The sequence below is a fragment of the Trichoderma asperellum genome, chromosome 3 (assembly GCF_020647865.1).
Source record: "Trichoderma asperellum chromosome 3, complete sequence".
NCBI classification, from domain to species: Eukaryota; Fungi; Ascomycota; class Sordariomycetes; order Hypocreales; family Hypocreaceae; genus Trichoderma; species Trichoderma asperellum.
Window position 1 is genome coordinate 2,038,194 of NC_089417.1, and position 17,556 is coordinate 2,055,749.

The following is a 17,556-nucleotide window of genomic DNA, read 5'->3' on the forward strand; positions in this document are numbered from 1 at the left end:
GTATTTAATCGTAATCAGTGCGGCCAACGCCGTGTGAATGGTGCGATATGAATACACGTATTTACATGGCCAGAAGGGATGACAAATTTATTGTGCCCCATTACGAGACCATAATTCCTACGGTCATAGACTCATAAGATGAAGAATGATGAGTAGAAGCAGCAATTTTCAGAATTATGATAATATGACTGAGGCACATGAGAAATGACTGGCTTTGAAGAGCAAAGCCCGATGATAAATGATATCATTGCATTGATACGGATCTAGCAGATATCCAAATCGAGGTGGTGGTCCCGCGGCTTTGCAAAACCAACCAACAACCAGTTCTTCAAACTACCATATCGCGGTACATTTCATACCTGGAGACACACAAACTTGATGGTTAAAAGATATCGTCCATTCGTTTTTGAGAGGAGGATCGGAGGCGGCGGCACACGATGCATCTTTTGGCCTAGCACCGCGCCCGCAAGGCTGCCTATTGGATCGCAAGGCGTGGGGTTTTTAAGTCATGAGGCACACGTTTGAGGCATGTCTTCAACATTTCAGTGACTCCCCGCACAATGCGCGAATATAAATGTGCGTTTGAGGCTGTGCTATCAAGCAGCCAGCCAAGCCGGAGTGCAGGACTCGCTTGCTTTCATCTGCGTCTGCTTTTCACTGGCTTCTTTTCACCTCTTCCTCCCGCCATTCTCAGACATCCATCTTGACCAACAGAAATAAAAATAGTAAAAAAGTTCAACACATGAATGTATCTTTATTTACCTAAATAGAAACAATGACGACTGCTTGGGGTTGGCAGATTTCGCCCTTCAGTTGGCTTACTACCACCGCACTAACACTCTTGACTGTATGGGCCCAACACACAAAGTCCAAATCATGTGCTAACAATATTTCAGTATGCCGCACTTCGAATTATTTTTAATCTATTTCTGCATCCTTTATCTAATATCCCAGGTCCAGTTACATGGAAAGTATCTCGCCTGCCTTTCATCTGGGGTCTTCTAAGGGGGACTCTTGTTCATGATATTGAGCGCCTGCACCGCAAGTACGGCCCCATCCTACGAATTTCGCCAAACGATGTCACCTTTGCCCACGAAGATGCCACAAGGGACATATTGGCTTTTCGTAAAGACCGCCAACCATTTTTGAAGGATCCCACCTGGTGGAAAGCCAACCCTGGAATGCCGGACTCCATGATTAGCATCATTGAACCAAAGCAGCATGCACGCATTCGCAATCTCCTGGCGCCTGGATTCACACAGCGCGCCTTGAAGGAGCAAGAAGATATTTTACATTTTTATGTCAATCTTTTAGTAGAGCGCATACGGGAACTCGTGACCAAAGAGCCAGAAACTGGCGCCGTCATCGATGTTGTGCGCTGGTTTAACTTTACCACCTTTGATATCTTTGGAGATCTTGGCTATGGAGAATCATTCAACTGCCTCCAAGATTCCAAGTATCATCCTTGGGTTGCTCTTCTCTTCAATAGTGTCAAAGCAGTGTCTTTCGTGGCAGCAGCACGATTATACCCCGTAGTCGAACGCATACTTTTCATGTGTATCCCGCCCTCGTTGAGAGAGATGCAAAGGAACCACTGCCAGCTGATTTCTGACAAGGTGAACAGGCGGATGAACTTTGAGCTTGAGCGACCTGATATTATGTCTCATGTGATACAAGGCGCAGAACGCCAAAGGCTACCGCAAACTACCGTTGATACCACATTTATGGTGCTGACAATCGCCGGCAGTGAGACGACAGCAACAGCGCTTAGTGGCACCCTCAACTATCTTGTCAACAACACAGACAAGCTCGATATTTTGAAAAGAGAAATCCGTCAGGCTTTCCCGGAAGAGAATGACATCAATCTCGACGCCCTACGCAAGCTGCCATATCTTAACGCTGTGATTAACGAAGGACTCAGACTCTGCCCTCCTGTCCCTTGGATCATCCCAAGGAAAGTGCCTGAGGGAGGGGGAACAGTTTGTGGAACATGGCTTCCTGCAAGGGTATGTCAAAATCTCAGTAGTAACCTGTTGTATCACCTTTCTCTCGCATGTCTGTCATTGCGTTGTCCGTTAACCAGTTGTGAAATAGACTTCAGTCTCGATACAGGCATATACGCTGAACCGTGACCCGGAACATTTCCACTTGGCTACGTCATTTATTCCAGAGCGTTGGCTACCTGATGCTCGTACAAATACCGAGTCTCCCTTCTTCCATGACCGGCTACAGGCGGTGCAACCCTTCAGTGAAGGACCAGTTTCTTGCATGGGGCAACACCTGGCGCTGGCAGAAATTCGCCTCATCTTTTCCAAGCTGCTTTGGTCGTTTGACTTTGAGGTACTAGAGGATCGGAAGAAAAAGTGGGAGGATATGAGGACATTTCTTATAGTTGAAAAGAAGCCAATTGAGATGAGAGCGAAACTGAGAGCTACAGCTTAGGTCGCATGGCACATTCTGTTTCCCCACCACTGATAAGAAAGGGAGTTATACACTTGGCGAGAGACCTATTAGTTAGGTACCCCGAGCAAGCAATACAAGGGGACGGTATGATACCGCTGGTTAGCAGAATACATGTCTTTGCCACTGCCATAAATTATGGCGCGCATACGCTCTCAAAACCTACATCACCTCGTAGGTTTTACCCCAGCGATATAAGAACTTTAAAACCTTAGGTGCGTCTATATGTATTGATATATATGCAATCTCTGCATACATGCACGCTATTTCCCACCCTTTCAACATTGGAGTCGAACCGTATCGGCGACATATGCTTGCTGTTTTAGCTATACGATATCGTGTGTCACACATCCTGCATTTGTATTCCCTCCGCGAAAAAAAATCTCGGGGAGTTAATGCTTTCCCGATACGCCGGCGTAACTACTAAGATGACGCCAGCTAAACTCCAAGTCTGTTGACTATGCGGGCGGACATTCCGACAGAAGGCTGCAGTGCACGAAAAGGTCTTCATTGAAGGACATTTGATAATCTGCTGTTCTGTTGATATAAATAGGCATTAGACAATTAGTTACCACTCATTAAATTACCGAAAAAGATTCCAGGCCATTGACCAATATTAAAGTTATGTACATGTTGCTAGTAGTACATGAAGAGACTCTTCCCGTGACATAAGCTTCAATGCCGATATGCTATATGTAGTTGGCTTCATCTAGACAGCGTCATCAAGTTCGAATGAGAGTTTAATGACTCAAAAAATGACCTCTCTTTTGCACTCCCTGCAATGTTCAAGCGCAGGCCTCACGCAACTAAACAAACTCCCCCCGCAATCCCTCATGCCCGACTCAGTGCAGGGGGATCCCGCCGGGTCGGATATAAGAACGTGTTGTTGGTCGCTGTTCACTAGAGAAAGGATTTCAGAGGTTTCCCGCTTTCGTTGACTCAATATCTATTTTCTCTCGTATTCACTGCAAATATTGGACTGCAAGTTTGCGTAGGCCTTCTATTCGCTTTTTGTCGCCATGGGGTCCCAGTGGTCGCAATTCTTCCCTCCAAAGCCAACATTCACGGAATCCGACTTAGCCTCGTTGGACGGCAAGGTCGTCATTATTACGGGCGGTTCCTCAGGCATTGGCTTTGAGCTTGCTAAAATTTTGTATCGAAAAAATGCAAAAGTTTACATCGCTACACGTTCTGAAGAAAAGGCTCGCAAAGCAATTCAGAGCATCCAAGCCTTTGAGGCTACAGGAGGTAGCCTCGAATTCTTGTCTCTCAAATTGGACGACTTGAGCAGCATTAAAGCTACAGTGCAGGAGTTCAAGGCAAAGGAATCGAAGCTTCATGTGCTCTGGAACAATGCCGGTGTCTCTCAGCCTCCTCTGGGCAGCGTGTCATCCCAAGGAATCGAGCTGCAGTTTGCTACAAATTGTCTTGGCCCATTCGTTTTCACCCAGCTACTGCTGCCTCTGCTTGAATCTACAGCCGCAGACGAATCAACGCCTCGAGACTCAGTTCGCGTTGTATGGACCAGCAGTCAAGTTATGGAGCTTTCATCTCCTCCCGATGGCATCATACTGGATGAGCTTCGTACACCCCCCGAAGACCGCACTCGCAACTATACCAATTCAAAGACTGGCAACTATTTTTTAGCCACAGAGCTTGCTCGAAGGGCGGCATCGTCCAATATTGTAAGCGTGTCTATGAATCCAGGCGCCGCCACCACAAATCTCTTCCGTCACACGCCATATCTCAAATATCTGGCGTATCCACTGCTTTATAAGCCTGAGCTTGCGGCTCTAACCGAGCTTTACGCTGGATTCTCTTCGGATATTAGCATTCGGAATAACGGATGCTATGTCATCCCATGGGGTAGGATTTCGAATAACCTCAGGGAAGACTTGATCAATGCAGCAAAGACCGCCGAGGAAGGCGGTTCGGGAAAAGCAGAGGAATTTTGGGAGCTATGTGCAGAGATGACAAAGGATTACATGTGAATGTTGATGGCTCCAAGTCAGATCTTCATAGCGGCGACGGGCTTGTGGATCCAAGTCAGCTATGACGCATTTCCAACAATTGATAGACTACCCATCGGTGGCATCACAAGTAGGCAGCATGATTTTCTCTGTTGGATTGGATTAGCTTAGCTGGTGCGTTTACATACTATACTATATATCTCAGCGACATGCATGTTACTCTTTAAGTGCCCCGTCAGTGTCCCATCAAACATGAGGCTTCTCCGCCCCCGCAGGCTCTATGGGTACTGCTCCCGATTAGTGGCTGCAGCGATGCCTGACTAGGGAAAAGGTTTCATGATAGATTCAGAACCAGAACCCCAAGATGCACAAGTAACGGATAATGATACGAAATCCAACTGCAAGGGATAACATGTACAAGATGGGTGATGAGATGTCTGATAGGGAACGTATCCTCTGTGCTCTGTAATGTACAATCAAGTATGGGTACCGTATCTAGACTTTGTTACCATTGAATGCCTCCTGAAGTACCAAGACCCTGCTAGTGTGCTCACTAAACGGCTGATCGTGCCGTGCCGCCCACCAAGAATTGGCCCCCCCAGTGGCTGTTACGCGTCCGTGGGTACCTTTTGCCCGCATAAAACCAATCGGGGGCCCCAACGGAGCTTCTTTCAGGCAGCTTGCTACTTCACAGAACTTCTTCGGTGAAGATGGAGAAGACAGCCTTGCTAACGGATGGCGATTCTGCGCCGCAAAGCGCAAACAAGAAGCGCGCCTCGCGCCTCAGAGTAGCTTGCATCAGTCTTGCATGCTTGCTTATCTTCTATCTTCACTTGCCTTTCTTTAGACCTCATCATCCTCCTCCTCCTCCTCCTCACCATCATCATCCTCATCCGCCGCCTCCTCCTCCTCCTCACCATCACCCTGACCACGACCACGACCACGACCACGACCATGACCCCGATCATGGCCGTGGTCCCTGGAGAGGACCGTCTCCCTATGGAAACTTCCCAAAAGCTAATGATCCTTTCCACTTCATCCCCTGCACACATGCGACTGTGCCTCCCGCTCTTGATGACCGCCATGCAAAGAGAAGCTGGTCGAGGCTCTTTGACCCAAATCCCAGACACTGGAGCTGGGGCAACAAGACCGAACAAGACGGACACGCCATCTCAAAGCATGACCCCTACTCTGGCCGCGGCATCTACCTCTGCGGCTGGCTCGACGTCCCTCTGGACTACACCAATGCGTCTGATCCCCGTATCGCTCGCCTTGCCGTGACAAAGTATCAGGTCTCAGGGCTCGCTCCTGTTCATGGCCGCTCCCAACCGTCTGCTGGCCATAAAAGCGAGCGGACTCTTGTTGTTGAACCTGGCGGCCCCGGTGGCAGCGGAACGTCTCTTGTCTGGCGTTCTGCCGAAGCCTTCACGGAGCGTCTGAGCGGTGGCGCATACGATGTGCTGGGCTGGGATCCCCGTGGCGTCAACACGTCCCTCCCTGCCCTCTCTTGCTTCCCATTTGATGCCGACAGAGATCACTGGTCAATGATGAGCGGACAGTACCGCGAGGTTCTTGGCTCGCCTAGGGCTCATCTTGAGGTCGCGGATGCCTTGAACCAGGCAATCTTCAGCGCCTGCTACGAAAGACACGGTGATCTACCTCGCTTTGTGAGCACGGCATTCGTAGCTCGCGACCTTGAGGAAATTCGCAAGGCCCTAGGAGAAGATGAGCTGACGGCGCACATGATCTCATACGGCACCGGAATTGGACAGACATATGCCAACATGTTTCCATCGAGTGTAGGAAGGATGATCCTGGACGGCACTGAGTATGTCAGAGATCATCGTCTCTTGGGAGGCTTTGGCTGGACTGCCTTGGATAATGCGACTAATGCCTGGCATGATGGCTTTCTTGGAGAGTGCATCAACGCCGGACCAGAGCATTGTGATTTAGCGAAGCCGGTCGATGGCCACGCTGTTACTCTGGAAAGCCTAGAAACTCGCATGGAGACGCTCATTACTTCGCTTATTGCGCGGCCCGTAGTAGGCTATACAAAGTCCAACGGCCCATCTATCATCACGTACTCTGGCTTGGTGGGAGCCATTTATGGATCTCTTTATAACGCATTCTCTTGGCCCGCACTGGCAACGCTCCTCTACGAGCTTGAGGCAGGAAACTCTACGCTCGCTGCAGCCATGCTTGAGCGCACAGCCTGGGAATATGACCCTGCTCTGCCCTCTATTCCCAATAGAAAACCCTCTACCGATGAGTTAGCGGACTTGGTCATATGCTCAGATGGCTATGATGCCGCGCTGCCAGAGAATGGCCTCGACTGGTGGGAATCGCTATGGGCGAACATGACTGCCAAATCGTGGATCTCGGGCAACTCGCGCTTCTTTAACGTATTCCCTTGCCAGCGATTTACAGAGTACTGGCCTACGCCGGCGGAGGTATACCGTGGCGATTTGAATACAACGCTCAAGCATCCGCTTCTGCTGATTGCCGAGACATACGATCCTGCTACGCCATTGAGAAATGGTCGAAGGCTGCTCGAGGAGATGGGAAGCAACGCGCGACTTATTGCGCACCATGGCTACGGCCATTCGTCGCGAGACAAGTCCGATTGCACGGACGCCATTGCAAAGAATTTCATCTTGAATGGAGAACTGCCTGATGAGCAAGAGACGGCTTGCTACGCAAATGAGAAGCCATATCTCTATGGCGTTGAGAAGGGCAAGGCGAGCAAGAAGACAGATCCTTTGGTCATTTGGAGCGAGCATATCAAGGAGCTGCCGTATCTCAATCCGCGGCTGCTTTAGAAAGATGTAGCATAGTATACTCGCAAAATCTCTTTTCCCTTGTCGCGTGCTTTTTTATTCATATTCTAGAGAAGGAGAAGTCGCTATAGGAGATATATTGCAGCGCAATTTATTCCATTGTATTGTTTTTGTGTATTAACTATGGGTATCGCATTCTCACAAACGAAAGTCACATATTTAAGCAAAACTCACCTTTCAATCTGTTTTCGTGACGCAAAGTATAGCTCATCAAAAAAAAATTATGAGCCCCGTATGTATGCCAGAGATATGGGCGGCGGATTTCCAATACGAAGCCCAAGATAAAAGAGTCCAAAGTGGTATTAAAAGGGCCCGAGTGATGCGGTTAGTATTACACGTGGCACCTCCGCCAAACACAATACCCGCCCGCCATAAAAGAGAGAGCCCGAAAACAATGCGCAACATCAAGCCAAACAAAATTCACAATTCAAAGTGTTGAAAAAAATCAGAAGGAAAAGAGAAGATTCATGACGTCATTCACATGCAAAAAAAGAAAGAAAGAAAGAAAGAAAGAGGGCTGCTCCTGGTTCCTGGATTCCATGTGACCCACGATGCAAGTGATGCTGTGATCACAGGTTCCGAGAACCGTGATAGGAGCCGCTCACTCGACCCAGGGAAAAGGCGAAGCCAGCTGAAACAAGAGCATTAAAAGAGCGTTTAACTTACCAAACGGATGGAAAATACTAAAGCAATATTAATAGCAATCGTGGTAGCGTACGAGGTCATACTCAAACAATGACATCATCCCACACGCGTCAAGTCTGTGTTTTGAGGTTTTGAAATCATTAGTGTCATAAGACGCAATATATGTACAGGCTTCATCATCATATATATACAAATGCTGCGCGCTGCGCATGCTCGACTCGTCGAGTCAAGCCCCCCATCTCCTGTTCTTAGGCCTCCTCCGTATGGACTCTCCCAAGGGTTGCTTTTGTATTTTACTAAGCGCCTCCTCCGGACTCCTCCGAATGTCGTGGGCAGGACTCCCCTCTCTACGCCGACCCAGTAGTGATACTGGTGATAGTGAGCGGCGGTAGGATGGGCGTTGACATGGTGTAGGTGATTTGCGGGAAACCACTGATTTATAGTCTAGATAGCAAATGGATTCGGTAGCCTGCCTGGGGGTAGGGGTGTCGGATTCAAGGGTATCATAGGTGGTGGTGTTGAAAGAGTTTTGGGTATCGAAAGAGTCAAAAGTGCAGAAATCGTCTTCAGGAAGCTGGGCAGTGGGAAGGTCCTCATCTTCCTCCTCGCCGTCTACAATGTGTACAGGTAGTTCTTTGTCGTCGACCTCATCGGCAGGGTCAAAAGATGATCGAGTTTCTGTTGAATCACAAACAGAGGTCACTGCCGTGTCGCAGTCGTCGGATTGAGACGTATCGTCATCGTCGTGAATTGAAGGCCGTCGAACAAAGCGAGAACTTAGTCGTTCAGAGTCCGGGCCCGAAAAGGACATAGATCGCGAAGGTGGATCTGTGGATGTGAATGTCGGCGAGTCAGCCGATTCAGCTGGGGAACCTTGAGATTCGGGCGATAGGGGTATATCTGCGGTATTCAAAACACCAGGCTCAGCGGTAATTAAGGAGCCATGAGGAAAGAAATCGTCGTCGAGGAAGGAAGAAGCATCGGAGGCGCTGCTGGCCTTTGTGCTAGTGGTGCGAATGGAGTCGGTTTCGGAGAAGGACGATGACGTAGACGGCACGGAACAGGGTCCATGGCGGTCCAGGTAGTTGTCGGGGAGGTAGCTTGCAAAATATCTAACGAGGGAGTCGAACGACTTGGTTCGAAAGAGCTGAAGGGCGTGCTGCCACTGGTCAGAACCTATCAACTTCGGGTTGGCAATGATCTCTACAGCGAGCGATTCAAGAGACTCCTGAAGTTCGGAGAGCCGCTGCCGCTGCCGAGCCGCCATGAAGCGATGGAACTCTTCGGCCGTGTCTGCATGGTTGGAGATTTCGTAGACGTCGTGGTGGAAGGCTTCGGGGTCTTGGAGGGTGTAGGTAAAGGTGTTGTACTGGTCGTGGAGCGTGGTGAAAAGGTCGTCTCTCTTCATGCCAAACTTCCAGGCCGGCCATGATAGATCGGGATCGTCCATCGTGGGCGGACCGGCGCTGTCTGAGGGTCTCGAGAGACGATTGATTATAAGGGGAAGGCGTGGTAAAACGGTTGTGGATAACTGAATGACTGAAATGGAAATGCGTGTCGATATCGGAGCCCTGGTGTCGTCGAAACACGGCTCGCCTAGAGCAAAGTACTTGAAATCATGGCCATGGCGAAACAATCACTGACGAGTACTACTGGCAATAACGTGCTGCTGTAATTGCTCGTGTCTTTGTGATGATTGCGTGGAGTATACAGGCTGTGTGTCCTAGATTGTTGTCGCCGGGGCCCTTGGGAATATCTCCCACAGCCGCTGGGGGAGTCGCGCGTATACCCATTGCCCCAAGCACCGGATCGCTGAGGCATTGCGGCCTGAGGCACAAATATGCCCATCCACTTGCGCAGCCGTGGTTGGCTGATGAGCTCGGCTGCAGCACGAGCTAGAGCCGATCAAGATTAGGTGGGTTTTAGCGTTGCGGGAGGCTACGCCGAAAATCTCCTAGCGCCGTGAATAGCCCACCGCAAATGCCAATCACCGTGCAGTGGCGGACTCCTGTGAGGATGGGCTGTGTGCGCTAATGCGAGTCCGTTCCGTTCACGTCATGCTGAGAATGGCTTTGTCCTGCCCTTCCTGCCTTGCGCTGCGCTGCCTTGTTTTTGTCTTTGTTTTGTTCTACGCAACTGAAGATAAGTGGTGGAGAGCACCTACATATTGCCCGAATTACAGATCTTCACCTCTGTATAGTAGCGAAAATATGCCTTGCTTCTTCGATGTTCAATTTCCCGTTGTATCTTTTTCTCCTCCAAACCAAGATGCCAGCTCTACTGCAACCTGCATCTGCACACCCTCTTGTTCTTGAACACTCCCTCGCTCCACCGACGAGCAATCCACTCTTGCGCAGCCTGCACCACATGGATTCCCCCCTTGCTGATATCGTGGCCTGCTAGCATCCCTGCTTCTTCCAATAGTGTTTGCTACAGTGGCCTTCTTTCACACCACACTGTCCAGCCAGTGCGGCCGTTGGCGGGAGGTACAAAGGCCTCGACCCTGGTCGGGAGAAGAAAATTCTGCGCAAGGGATGACACAAGTACCAACTGCCAGCCCACCACTTCCGGAGGCTGTGGCTGGTGTTCTATTTTGCTATCGCTCTGCGCCACCATGCTAGACGCTCACAGAATTTGGGCGGCAAGTGACCTCCTACTTAGGTACCTAGTCACCCTCCAGCTGGGCAGCAGCGACATCCAGCGTGACACTTCACGCCGAAAGAATGGAGGGAGAGCGTGAGAATGCGAGAATTCTTCTAGGCAGCTGAGACAATTCTCACACTAGATGAGCTGGCATCGTACTGATCAGGAGAGCGCCGTGAGATGCCTACGCAGCTCGACTCAATTAGTTACTGACGGGCAAATGATTATCTACGGTCATTCGCGCTGGCCCTGCTGCTCTCTTCTCATCTCTTCTTCTGCTATTTTGCTTCTCCAACAATCACGTGCAGATGAGTCAGCGTAGCTATACTTGCGAAGAGCTCCCGCACAAGAATCATCCCTTCCAGGAAGGTTTGCAATACGAGCACGAGGCATCTGTGAGACGCAAGCATGCCATCTGCTCTCATCGTCGCAGGCTAGGTACGAACCTTGCCTGACTGCTGATATCCTTGGCCGCGGTCGCAGACGTGCAGCAGAAATGGTTTTCATCGAAGATTTTACTCTACATCTCGGCAAGAGGTCACTGCAAAGCAAGTGCTGGTGCAGATGATACCCTCGACCTCATGTCGTTATCACAGCTAGATCTCTGGCGGCATGGCCTCATGAGCTTGAAATAGATCTTCCGGGGTGCTGCGGGCCTGCTGGAAGGAAGCAATGGGGCGCGGCCAAATAGAACGATGGCCGCTCCGCCTCATCCCCCCCCGTTCCGGCTCTAGCTCTTATTCGCCAGGGCTTCCTCGCCGCCAATCCTGGCACGTCGTGCTCTCAGCGTGTGGCTTCTCGCAGCGAGCACTCGCATAACCCTCTTGCACATGCTCTGCTCTGGGGCTAGACCAGCACCAGCTGCTCTTGTGCCAGTGCCTAGTTCCCTCCCGCCTGTCGTTGCTCGCTCGTCTGTAGCGTCTGGTCCGCGGTCCGCAAGGCACCCAGGCGTCCGCCGGTCTGATGGTTGGTTGCCTTCTTTCTGGCGTTTGGTATTTGTACCTTTGCAGTGACTGCCCGTAGCGCAGGCTGAGACTCCATCACCAGGCCCGCAACCTCGTCTTGCTCTCTGGCCATCTGACACTCGCTGTACGGCCGCGATATAGCGCTTCAGCTGCTCGTTTCTGCATTTATTGTGCGTCTGGCCAAATTCTGGCCACTTTGCTCTCTTTTCCCCCCAGCTTGAATCAACCTACGCTGCGTTCTATTGCTTGCTGCTGCTTGTTATACACAACTCTCATCAGTGCCTGTCTGTGACCCCGCCGCAGCTTATCTGCCTTTTCCCCCAGCTGTTCTTCTGAGCTGGCTTCTGCCTGGGCGAGTGCCTGCTGAGCTCGACAGGCTTTGGAGTATCACAACCAACTCCAGATACCCACCCTGTCAATCTGCCTGCTTCCCCTCCACTCTAAATCTGCTTGCAAGTCTCTTACTGCCTATTGCTTTTCTGCCCATCCATCTCTTCGGTGCTGCGTTGGAGAGACGCTCACATCACTACCGGCACATGGGCCTTTGCGAAGGCACCGCCAGCCGTCCTTATGCTTGACCCCCGGGCCGAGCCCTCGGAAGGGTTCTCAGAGGAGAAAACCGAGCCCTTCTCTCAGTCAGAGATTGAAGCCCGATTCCCTGGCGTCGGGGTTGAGGAGCCAGTCATCCCCACCGACCCAGAGGCCGTTCCGCTCGACGTCTTGCAGGTCGAAGATCACCACCACAAGCAAGGCATCCGAATCCTCGTGCGGCCTCTCACCAAGCTGCCCGGCTCTCGTTCAGTGAGCCCCGGTAGCGACAATTGTCAGTGGTTAGCTCTCCGCGCCGAGGTGGCTACCTCGGACAAGCCTGAACACAAAGTCCTTGCTGTGACTCAGACCTCCAAGGACATCAAGTTCTCAGTCAGGATACCCGGATCCGCGGAAGAAGACTTGTCACGACCGCCACTATGGTGTGAACTCTATTACGATCCTGCCAGCGACGAGGTTATCTTCTTGAACAAGTCGGATGTGCCCATCTTGCTTGGCCAGATATCTCGTAGCGCCGTCGCCAGCACTCCACCAAGCGAGCGCCACGTTATCAACCCAGGCTTTGCCAAAGGCCTGAGGCCGGGAACTTTTAGAATCAAAGTGAGAGATATTGCAGTATTAGATTTTCGCATTCTAGAAAAGCGACCAGTCGTCATCTATGAGCCGCCACTCTCTCCAGTAGTGCCCGAAGACTCGCCGCCATCGTCGCCATCATTCATCACAACTGACCAACTCAATACGAGTCTGAAAAGAGCCCTCACTCCAGATGAAGATGTCAAAAGGGCAAAGCGACGTATTTCTGATGCCAGCGAGGGACCAGACGATGGCGTCATCATGTTCTTTGGACCGGCCGAGCCTTTAGTCTTCCCTCTTCCGAATGCGCGAGAGGGAAAGGAACTAGCATCTGCCAATGGCCACGCACTCCTAGACGCAGAGCAGGGCGATATGGTCGCCGTACCGGGCGTCTGCGAACTCGACCAATACCAGTTGACTAAACGTGACCCGATTGCGTCTACGGCTCTGTCAGCAGTCTTCACTGCATCACATTCGCAGGTGCCGAACAACATTGTCACTGTCAAAGTTCTCAAGACCAGAGTTGCAAACCCAGACAATAAGCCACTGGTACATGAACGGAATGTCATCCGCCAGGCAGATATGTGGCTACGAGAATGCCAAAGCCAACAAGACCTGCAACATGAATCTATTGTACGCTATTATGGAGGAGATGCCAGATTCCTCAGTCTATATATGGAGCATATCGACGCAAAGGATCTCACTTCTCCTGCCCACTGGAGAAACAAGAGCAATGATGAATTTACGGGAACTCGGGAAGATTCCATTCGAATCCTACGTGATATTTCGAATGCACTCAGCTACCTCCATAGCCGCAAACTAGTACACAACGACATCAAGCCTGCCAATATCCTATATTCGCCTGAGCGCGGCGCTGTGCTCTGTGACTTTGGACTAACTACGCTGGCGTCAAGTACTCCTTCTGGAGGTGGAACTCCGTACTATATCCCACCTGAGTTTATCGCGCGCAAAACCCGTGGCCCTGAATCGGACGTCTGGGCTTTAGGCGTTACAATGCTATACACAATGCGAGTCATTAAATTTCCTGATTCGCGTGCACGAAGGCAACATCCCAAACCACTGTACTGGCAAATCGCGCAGATCCACGGCCAACCAGCATCACCCTACGCCTATAAACAATATGGCAACGGCCAGCCAGCTGTGAACCAGATGCGGGACTGGCTCGCAGAAATTTATGAAGCAAGGGAGAGATTGACCTCCAAAGACCGGTTAGAGCGTTTGGTAAAGGACATGTTGGCGCCGAACCCAGCCCACCGCATCACAATGGACAAGATTGTCAGAGAGCTCTCCATTGAGCAAGCGGTTGCAGCATGATAAAAGAGTCGAAGATTACATTTTCTTTCCTATACATCTCTAAAAGAGGAGTTTCTCCGCATCTTTTTCCTTTTTTTTCAAGCTGTTTTCACCTTGACCATCCAGTGTTTTGTTCAGTTTTTTTTTTCTCTCAACTTTGAAATCACCATTGGAGTTTATTTCGGAAACATATTCGACATGTGCTGAGTAAATGGCAAGCATATTTGATTGGCATCAGATGGGGCATTAAATGGAGTAAGCAGCATGCAGATATACCGACTTTGGCAATGACTGACTGAAGCAGGGGAGAAGAAATCGACAGCCGTTCTTTTTTCTTTTTCCTACCTGCATGCTTTTCGTGATTTCTTTTCTTTTCTTTTCTTTTCTTTTTTCTTCTTCTTTCAAGACGTTTAAATCATGATACCAGAAAGCTGGCGATACCACATGTACATATAAACTTTTGCATTCTTGTACTATCATATTTGACCTTCGCATGGCAGCATTAAGAGACGGCATACGCATCAGGAGTTAGATCATCTCGCTACTTGCATTAATATCATTATATTTCAATTCATGAGCCATAGCCTTGCTTTTTCATTATGTAATTCATGTCTCCCATATTCGCTCTCGGCGAACCACTCTGGATTAGATGCCCAGTCCCAAAGAAAATCCAACAGCTAGGAAAACTACCGTTGCCAAAACAACCGATTTATCGGTATTCAGTGGGCTTGCAGCATTCTTCTTATCATCTGTACCGGTGCTATTGCCACCACTAGAACTGTTCTGAGCAGAATCAGTGCCATTCCCATTTTGCTCCTTGATAGCCTGCACAACCATGCCATCCGAGTCGGTGCAGTTCTTCAGCTGCGTAGCCTTCTTTGTGAATCGAATATCGGCACAGTTATAGAGCGCGTTTCCAGACTCCCCGCTGGTAACGACTTGTAATGACGCGAGAGTGCCGTCGTTGATATCGTCCACCGGCACGGGAAGCTCCTTGACGCAGAACGTGCCGCGGCCGGTGACGTTGAGGAACTCTGGCGTGAGGGAGACGTTGAAGTTTGTGGTGTTGGCGCCGAGGCCGAGGTTGATGTAGACATAGGTCCAGGGGTGGTGGAGCTCAAGGGAGAGGGAGCCTCCGCCGATGGGCCAGTCTGTGATGTTGCCGGCTTTGTAGGGAACACCACCGCCTAGAATTGTGCTTTTGTTAGCGAACATATGGCTCTTTCATGGCGATGATACAAAGTCGTAGGACTTGGTTGTGGAGGAGGAGGAGGAGGAGGAGAGGCGTACATGGATAGTTCCATTGGCTGTACTTGTCGTCGTTTTCGGCGGCGAGGGTATCAGCTCGCCATTCGGGGTACGCGAGTTTGAAGTGCGCGTTGACGGCTTGCGAAGCAGCCAGAGCCAGAATGATGGACTTGAACGCCATTGTGTTTGTCTTTCTTTTTCCTTCCTTTTCAGCTGTGTAATCTGTGGCCTTTTTTTTCTTCTTTATTTTTTTTTTATTTTTTTTTTTTTAGGGCTATGGGATGAATTGAGAGCAGAAGCAGAAAAGAGGAATGAGGAGGAGGGAGAGGAAATGAGGAGAAAGCATTGTTGGACAAGATTGCATGTTGGCTCTTATATAGCAAATGAAGAACGAAGAGTAGTACGGACTTACATCAGGACCTTGTGGAACGTAGCTCCAGGATAGTACCAGGATACTAGGATAAGCTTGTTTTGAGCGTAATAGGTGCAGCGAATAGGGAATAAGAGGATCCGTTTTAGCTTCATATAGCTCTTCATAGACTGGAGGAGTTGTTTCTTGTGCCTCTTTAGTGTGAGCAAGTAAATCAGGTAGCGTCCGTTGGTGGTGGTTGGGGCTAGTAGCCTGGTGTTAATATTCGCACCCAGTATGTCTCTTGTAAGGTGAATCGGTTTTTGCCCATGCACTATACAAATATACATTCGCTAGTCGCTTTTAATTGATTATTTAGTAAATGATTCATCATTTAGATACATGGCTTCTTGATTTAGTATGTAGTTAAATTATTACCATTGCGTACTGTATTAGCTGCCCTAGCTCTGATACTACTAACTGTATGAGTCTATCTCTTGAAAACGCCATCTACAATAATCTACTCCGTATAGATCTCAAATCATTTCACGGTTTAATTTTTCGTCGCTTTTCTTAGAGCAGCTTTGTTCCGTTCCCTCATCTCCTTCATAGCTCTTGTATTCTCCTCGGTCGCTCGTGTGTTCTCCTTGACTGCTTTTGTATTTTCATTGATGGCACTCATGAACTTTTCCAGAATGTCCACTGTGTCATCTTGCTTTTCATTTGGCCTTTCTCCTACCTCTCCAGAGCGAGGAGATTCACCTAGAGTGTCTCTGGCCGCATGGCGCGGCCTCTTGCTGCGTCTGTCGCGTGGATCAACTCCGGCTGCCTTCGGTATATTGTTGGCGGTGGCTTGTTTTCTCGATGCTGCATGTCGAGTAGGCCGCCGTTTCTTCCTCTTAGATGAACGCCACTTAATAAGTTCGTCGTCAGAAGAATTTCCTTCGCTCAGGAATTCAACGGTCCCTGTACTCATCTCACGGTGGTTATTCGGAGGTGTTTTAGTGAGCGGTAGACCTCCATTGCCCTGATGTCTTTGTAGACTGTCCTCCTCAGCTGGAGATTTTGGGACAGCAGGCTCTTGTGCTTCTCTGGCTCTGGCGTTTTCGGATTTGAAGGAGAGCGTGTAATCCTCGCTGTAACCAAATGATTCAAAACTTGCATTTGGATATCTGTCTCTAACGAGTCGCGTAATCTTTTTGCTCTTGTAGAGCTGCTTGTCATAGATGATTCGAAGCGCAACAACATGGGCCCATGTCACGCCGTTAGTCACCATGTGTCTCGTGATATAATGATTCGTAATTTTGCCAATTGTTGAGGGCGCCAGCGATGCATGTTCAACAATGACTGGCCATGCATCAAGTGCTTCGGCATCCCAAGTGTGGCAATGCTCTTCATACACATCTCGAAGACGTTTGTATAAATCTTGTTCTGCTTGTGTGTTGAAGAGGCATGGCGGATATGATCGTGTGCCTTGTAGATTCAATTTTGCTGACAGTGGAGATTGAGGCATGGTTACTGGTTGGTGAAGAAAGGAGAAAAGACTTTCGTATGAAAGAGGTGGAAGTGGAAGGAAGGGGAGGGAGGAGAATAAATGAATGAGGAGGAAGAAGAGAGAGGAAGGGAGTGGAAGAAAAGGAATCTATTAAATAAAGGAAGGAAAGGAATCGATATCAAGAGATACCACAGGAAATTGCGATTACCTCAGGCATTTGCAGCTCTTCAGTGCCTTGAATGAATTTCTTAAGCAATTCGAAGAAAGTTCTATTATTACACAAAACTACATGTATAAAACTACATGATGCGTGCACAGAAGTTGAAATACTAAAAATACGTTCTTTAATTAGTACAACTGCTTAGCTCGCATTATCCCACGAAGATTATCCCAAGATAATGAGGGCATTATGCCATAAAAAAAGGATATCAACGCATCGGTAAGAGAATTAAAAGAAAAGAAAAAAAAAAAAAAAAAAAAAATATCCTCTCGCCATATAATTCCAACA

At 49.4% G+C, this 17,556-nt stretch overlaps 7 protein-coding genes across 7 annotated transcripts; 4 read left to right on the forward strand and 3 right to left on the reverse strand.

The window, feature by feature from the left end:
- The first annotated feature begins 561 nt into the window (after positions 1–561).
- TrAFT101_005237 (uncharacterized protein) lies at positions 562–2,673 on the forward strand. The gene is made up of 3 exons (XM_024902754.2): positions 562–847; positions 897–2,006; positions 2,095–2,673. Exons 1-3 carry the CDS (start codon positions 776–778, stop codon positions 2,440–2,442), a joined length of 1,530 nt encoding a protein of 509 aa, XP_024757565.2. The 5' UTR covers positions 562–775; the 3' UTR covers positions 2,443–2,673.
- Positions 2,674–3,384: 711 nt separating this feature from the next.
- On the forward strand, positions 3,385–4,591 carry TrAFT101_005238 (uncharacterized protein). Its single transcript, XM_024902077.2, has one exon. It carries the CDS (start codon positions 3,480–3,482, stop codon positions 4,449–4,451), a length of 972 nt encoding a protein of 323 aa, XP_024757564.2. The 5' UTR covers positions 3,385–3,479; the 3' UTR covers positions 4,452–4,591.
- Positions 4,592–5,123: 532 nt separating this feature from the next.
- Positions 5,124–7,633, forward strand: TrAFT101_005239 (uncharacterized protein). Its single transcript, XM_024908731.2, has one exon. The coding sequence runs from the start codon at positions 5,141–5,143 to the stop codon at positions 7,247–7,249; it is 2,109 nt and encodes a 702-aa protein (XP_024757563.2). The 5' UTR covers positions 5,124–5,140; the 3' UTR covers positions 7,250–7,633.
- Positions 7,634–8,138: 505 nt separating this feature from the next.
- On the reverse strand, positions 8,139–9,645 carry TrAFT101_005240 (uncharacterized protein; the record flags this gene model as incomplete). The annotated part of the gene is made up of 1 exon (XM_024908730.2): positions 8,139–9,645. Exon 1 carries the CDS (start codon positions 9,360–9,362, stop codon positions 8,139–8,141), a length of 1,224 nt encoding a protein of 407 aa, XP_024757562.2. The 5' UTR covers positions 9,363–9,645.
- A 1,241-nt stretch (positions 9,646–10,886) lies between these two features.
- On the forward strand, positions 10,887–14,505 carry TrAFT101_005241 (uncharacterized protein). The gene has a single exon (XM_024903726.2). It carries the CDS (start codon positions 12,091–12,093, stop codon positions 13,975–13,977), a length of 1,887 nt encoding a protein of 628 aa, XP_024757561.1. The 5' UTR covers positions 10,887–12,090; the 3' UTR covers positions 13,978–14,505.
- Positions 14,506–14,601: 96 nt separating this feature from the next.
- TrAFT101_005242 (uncharacterized protein) lies at positions 14,602–15,684 on the reverse strand (the record flags this gene model as incomplete). The annotated part of the gene is made up of 3 exons (XM_066127416.1): positions 15,617–15,684; positions 15,247–15,398; positions 14,602–15,143 (listed from the first exon to the last, which is right to left on the reverse strand). The coding sequence occupies exons 2-3, from the start codon at positions 15,383–15,385 to the stop codon at positions 14,602–14,604; spliced, it is 681 nt and encodes a 226-aa protein (XP_065983527.1). The 5' UTR covers positions 15,386–15,398; positions 15,617–15,684.
- Positions 15,685–15,959: 275 nt separating this feature from the next.
- Positions 15,960–17,261, reverse strand: TrAFT101_005243 (uncharacterized protein). The gene has a single exon (XM_024910748.2). The coding sequence runs from the start codon at positions 17,064–17,066 to the stop codon at positions 16,107–16,109; it is 960 nt and encodes a 319-aa protein (XP_024757559.2). The 5' UTR covers positions 17,067–17,261; the 3' UTR covers positions 15,960–16,106.
- Between the last annotated feature and the right edge of the window lie 295 nt (positions 17,262–17,556).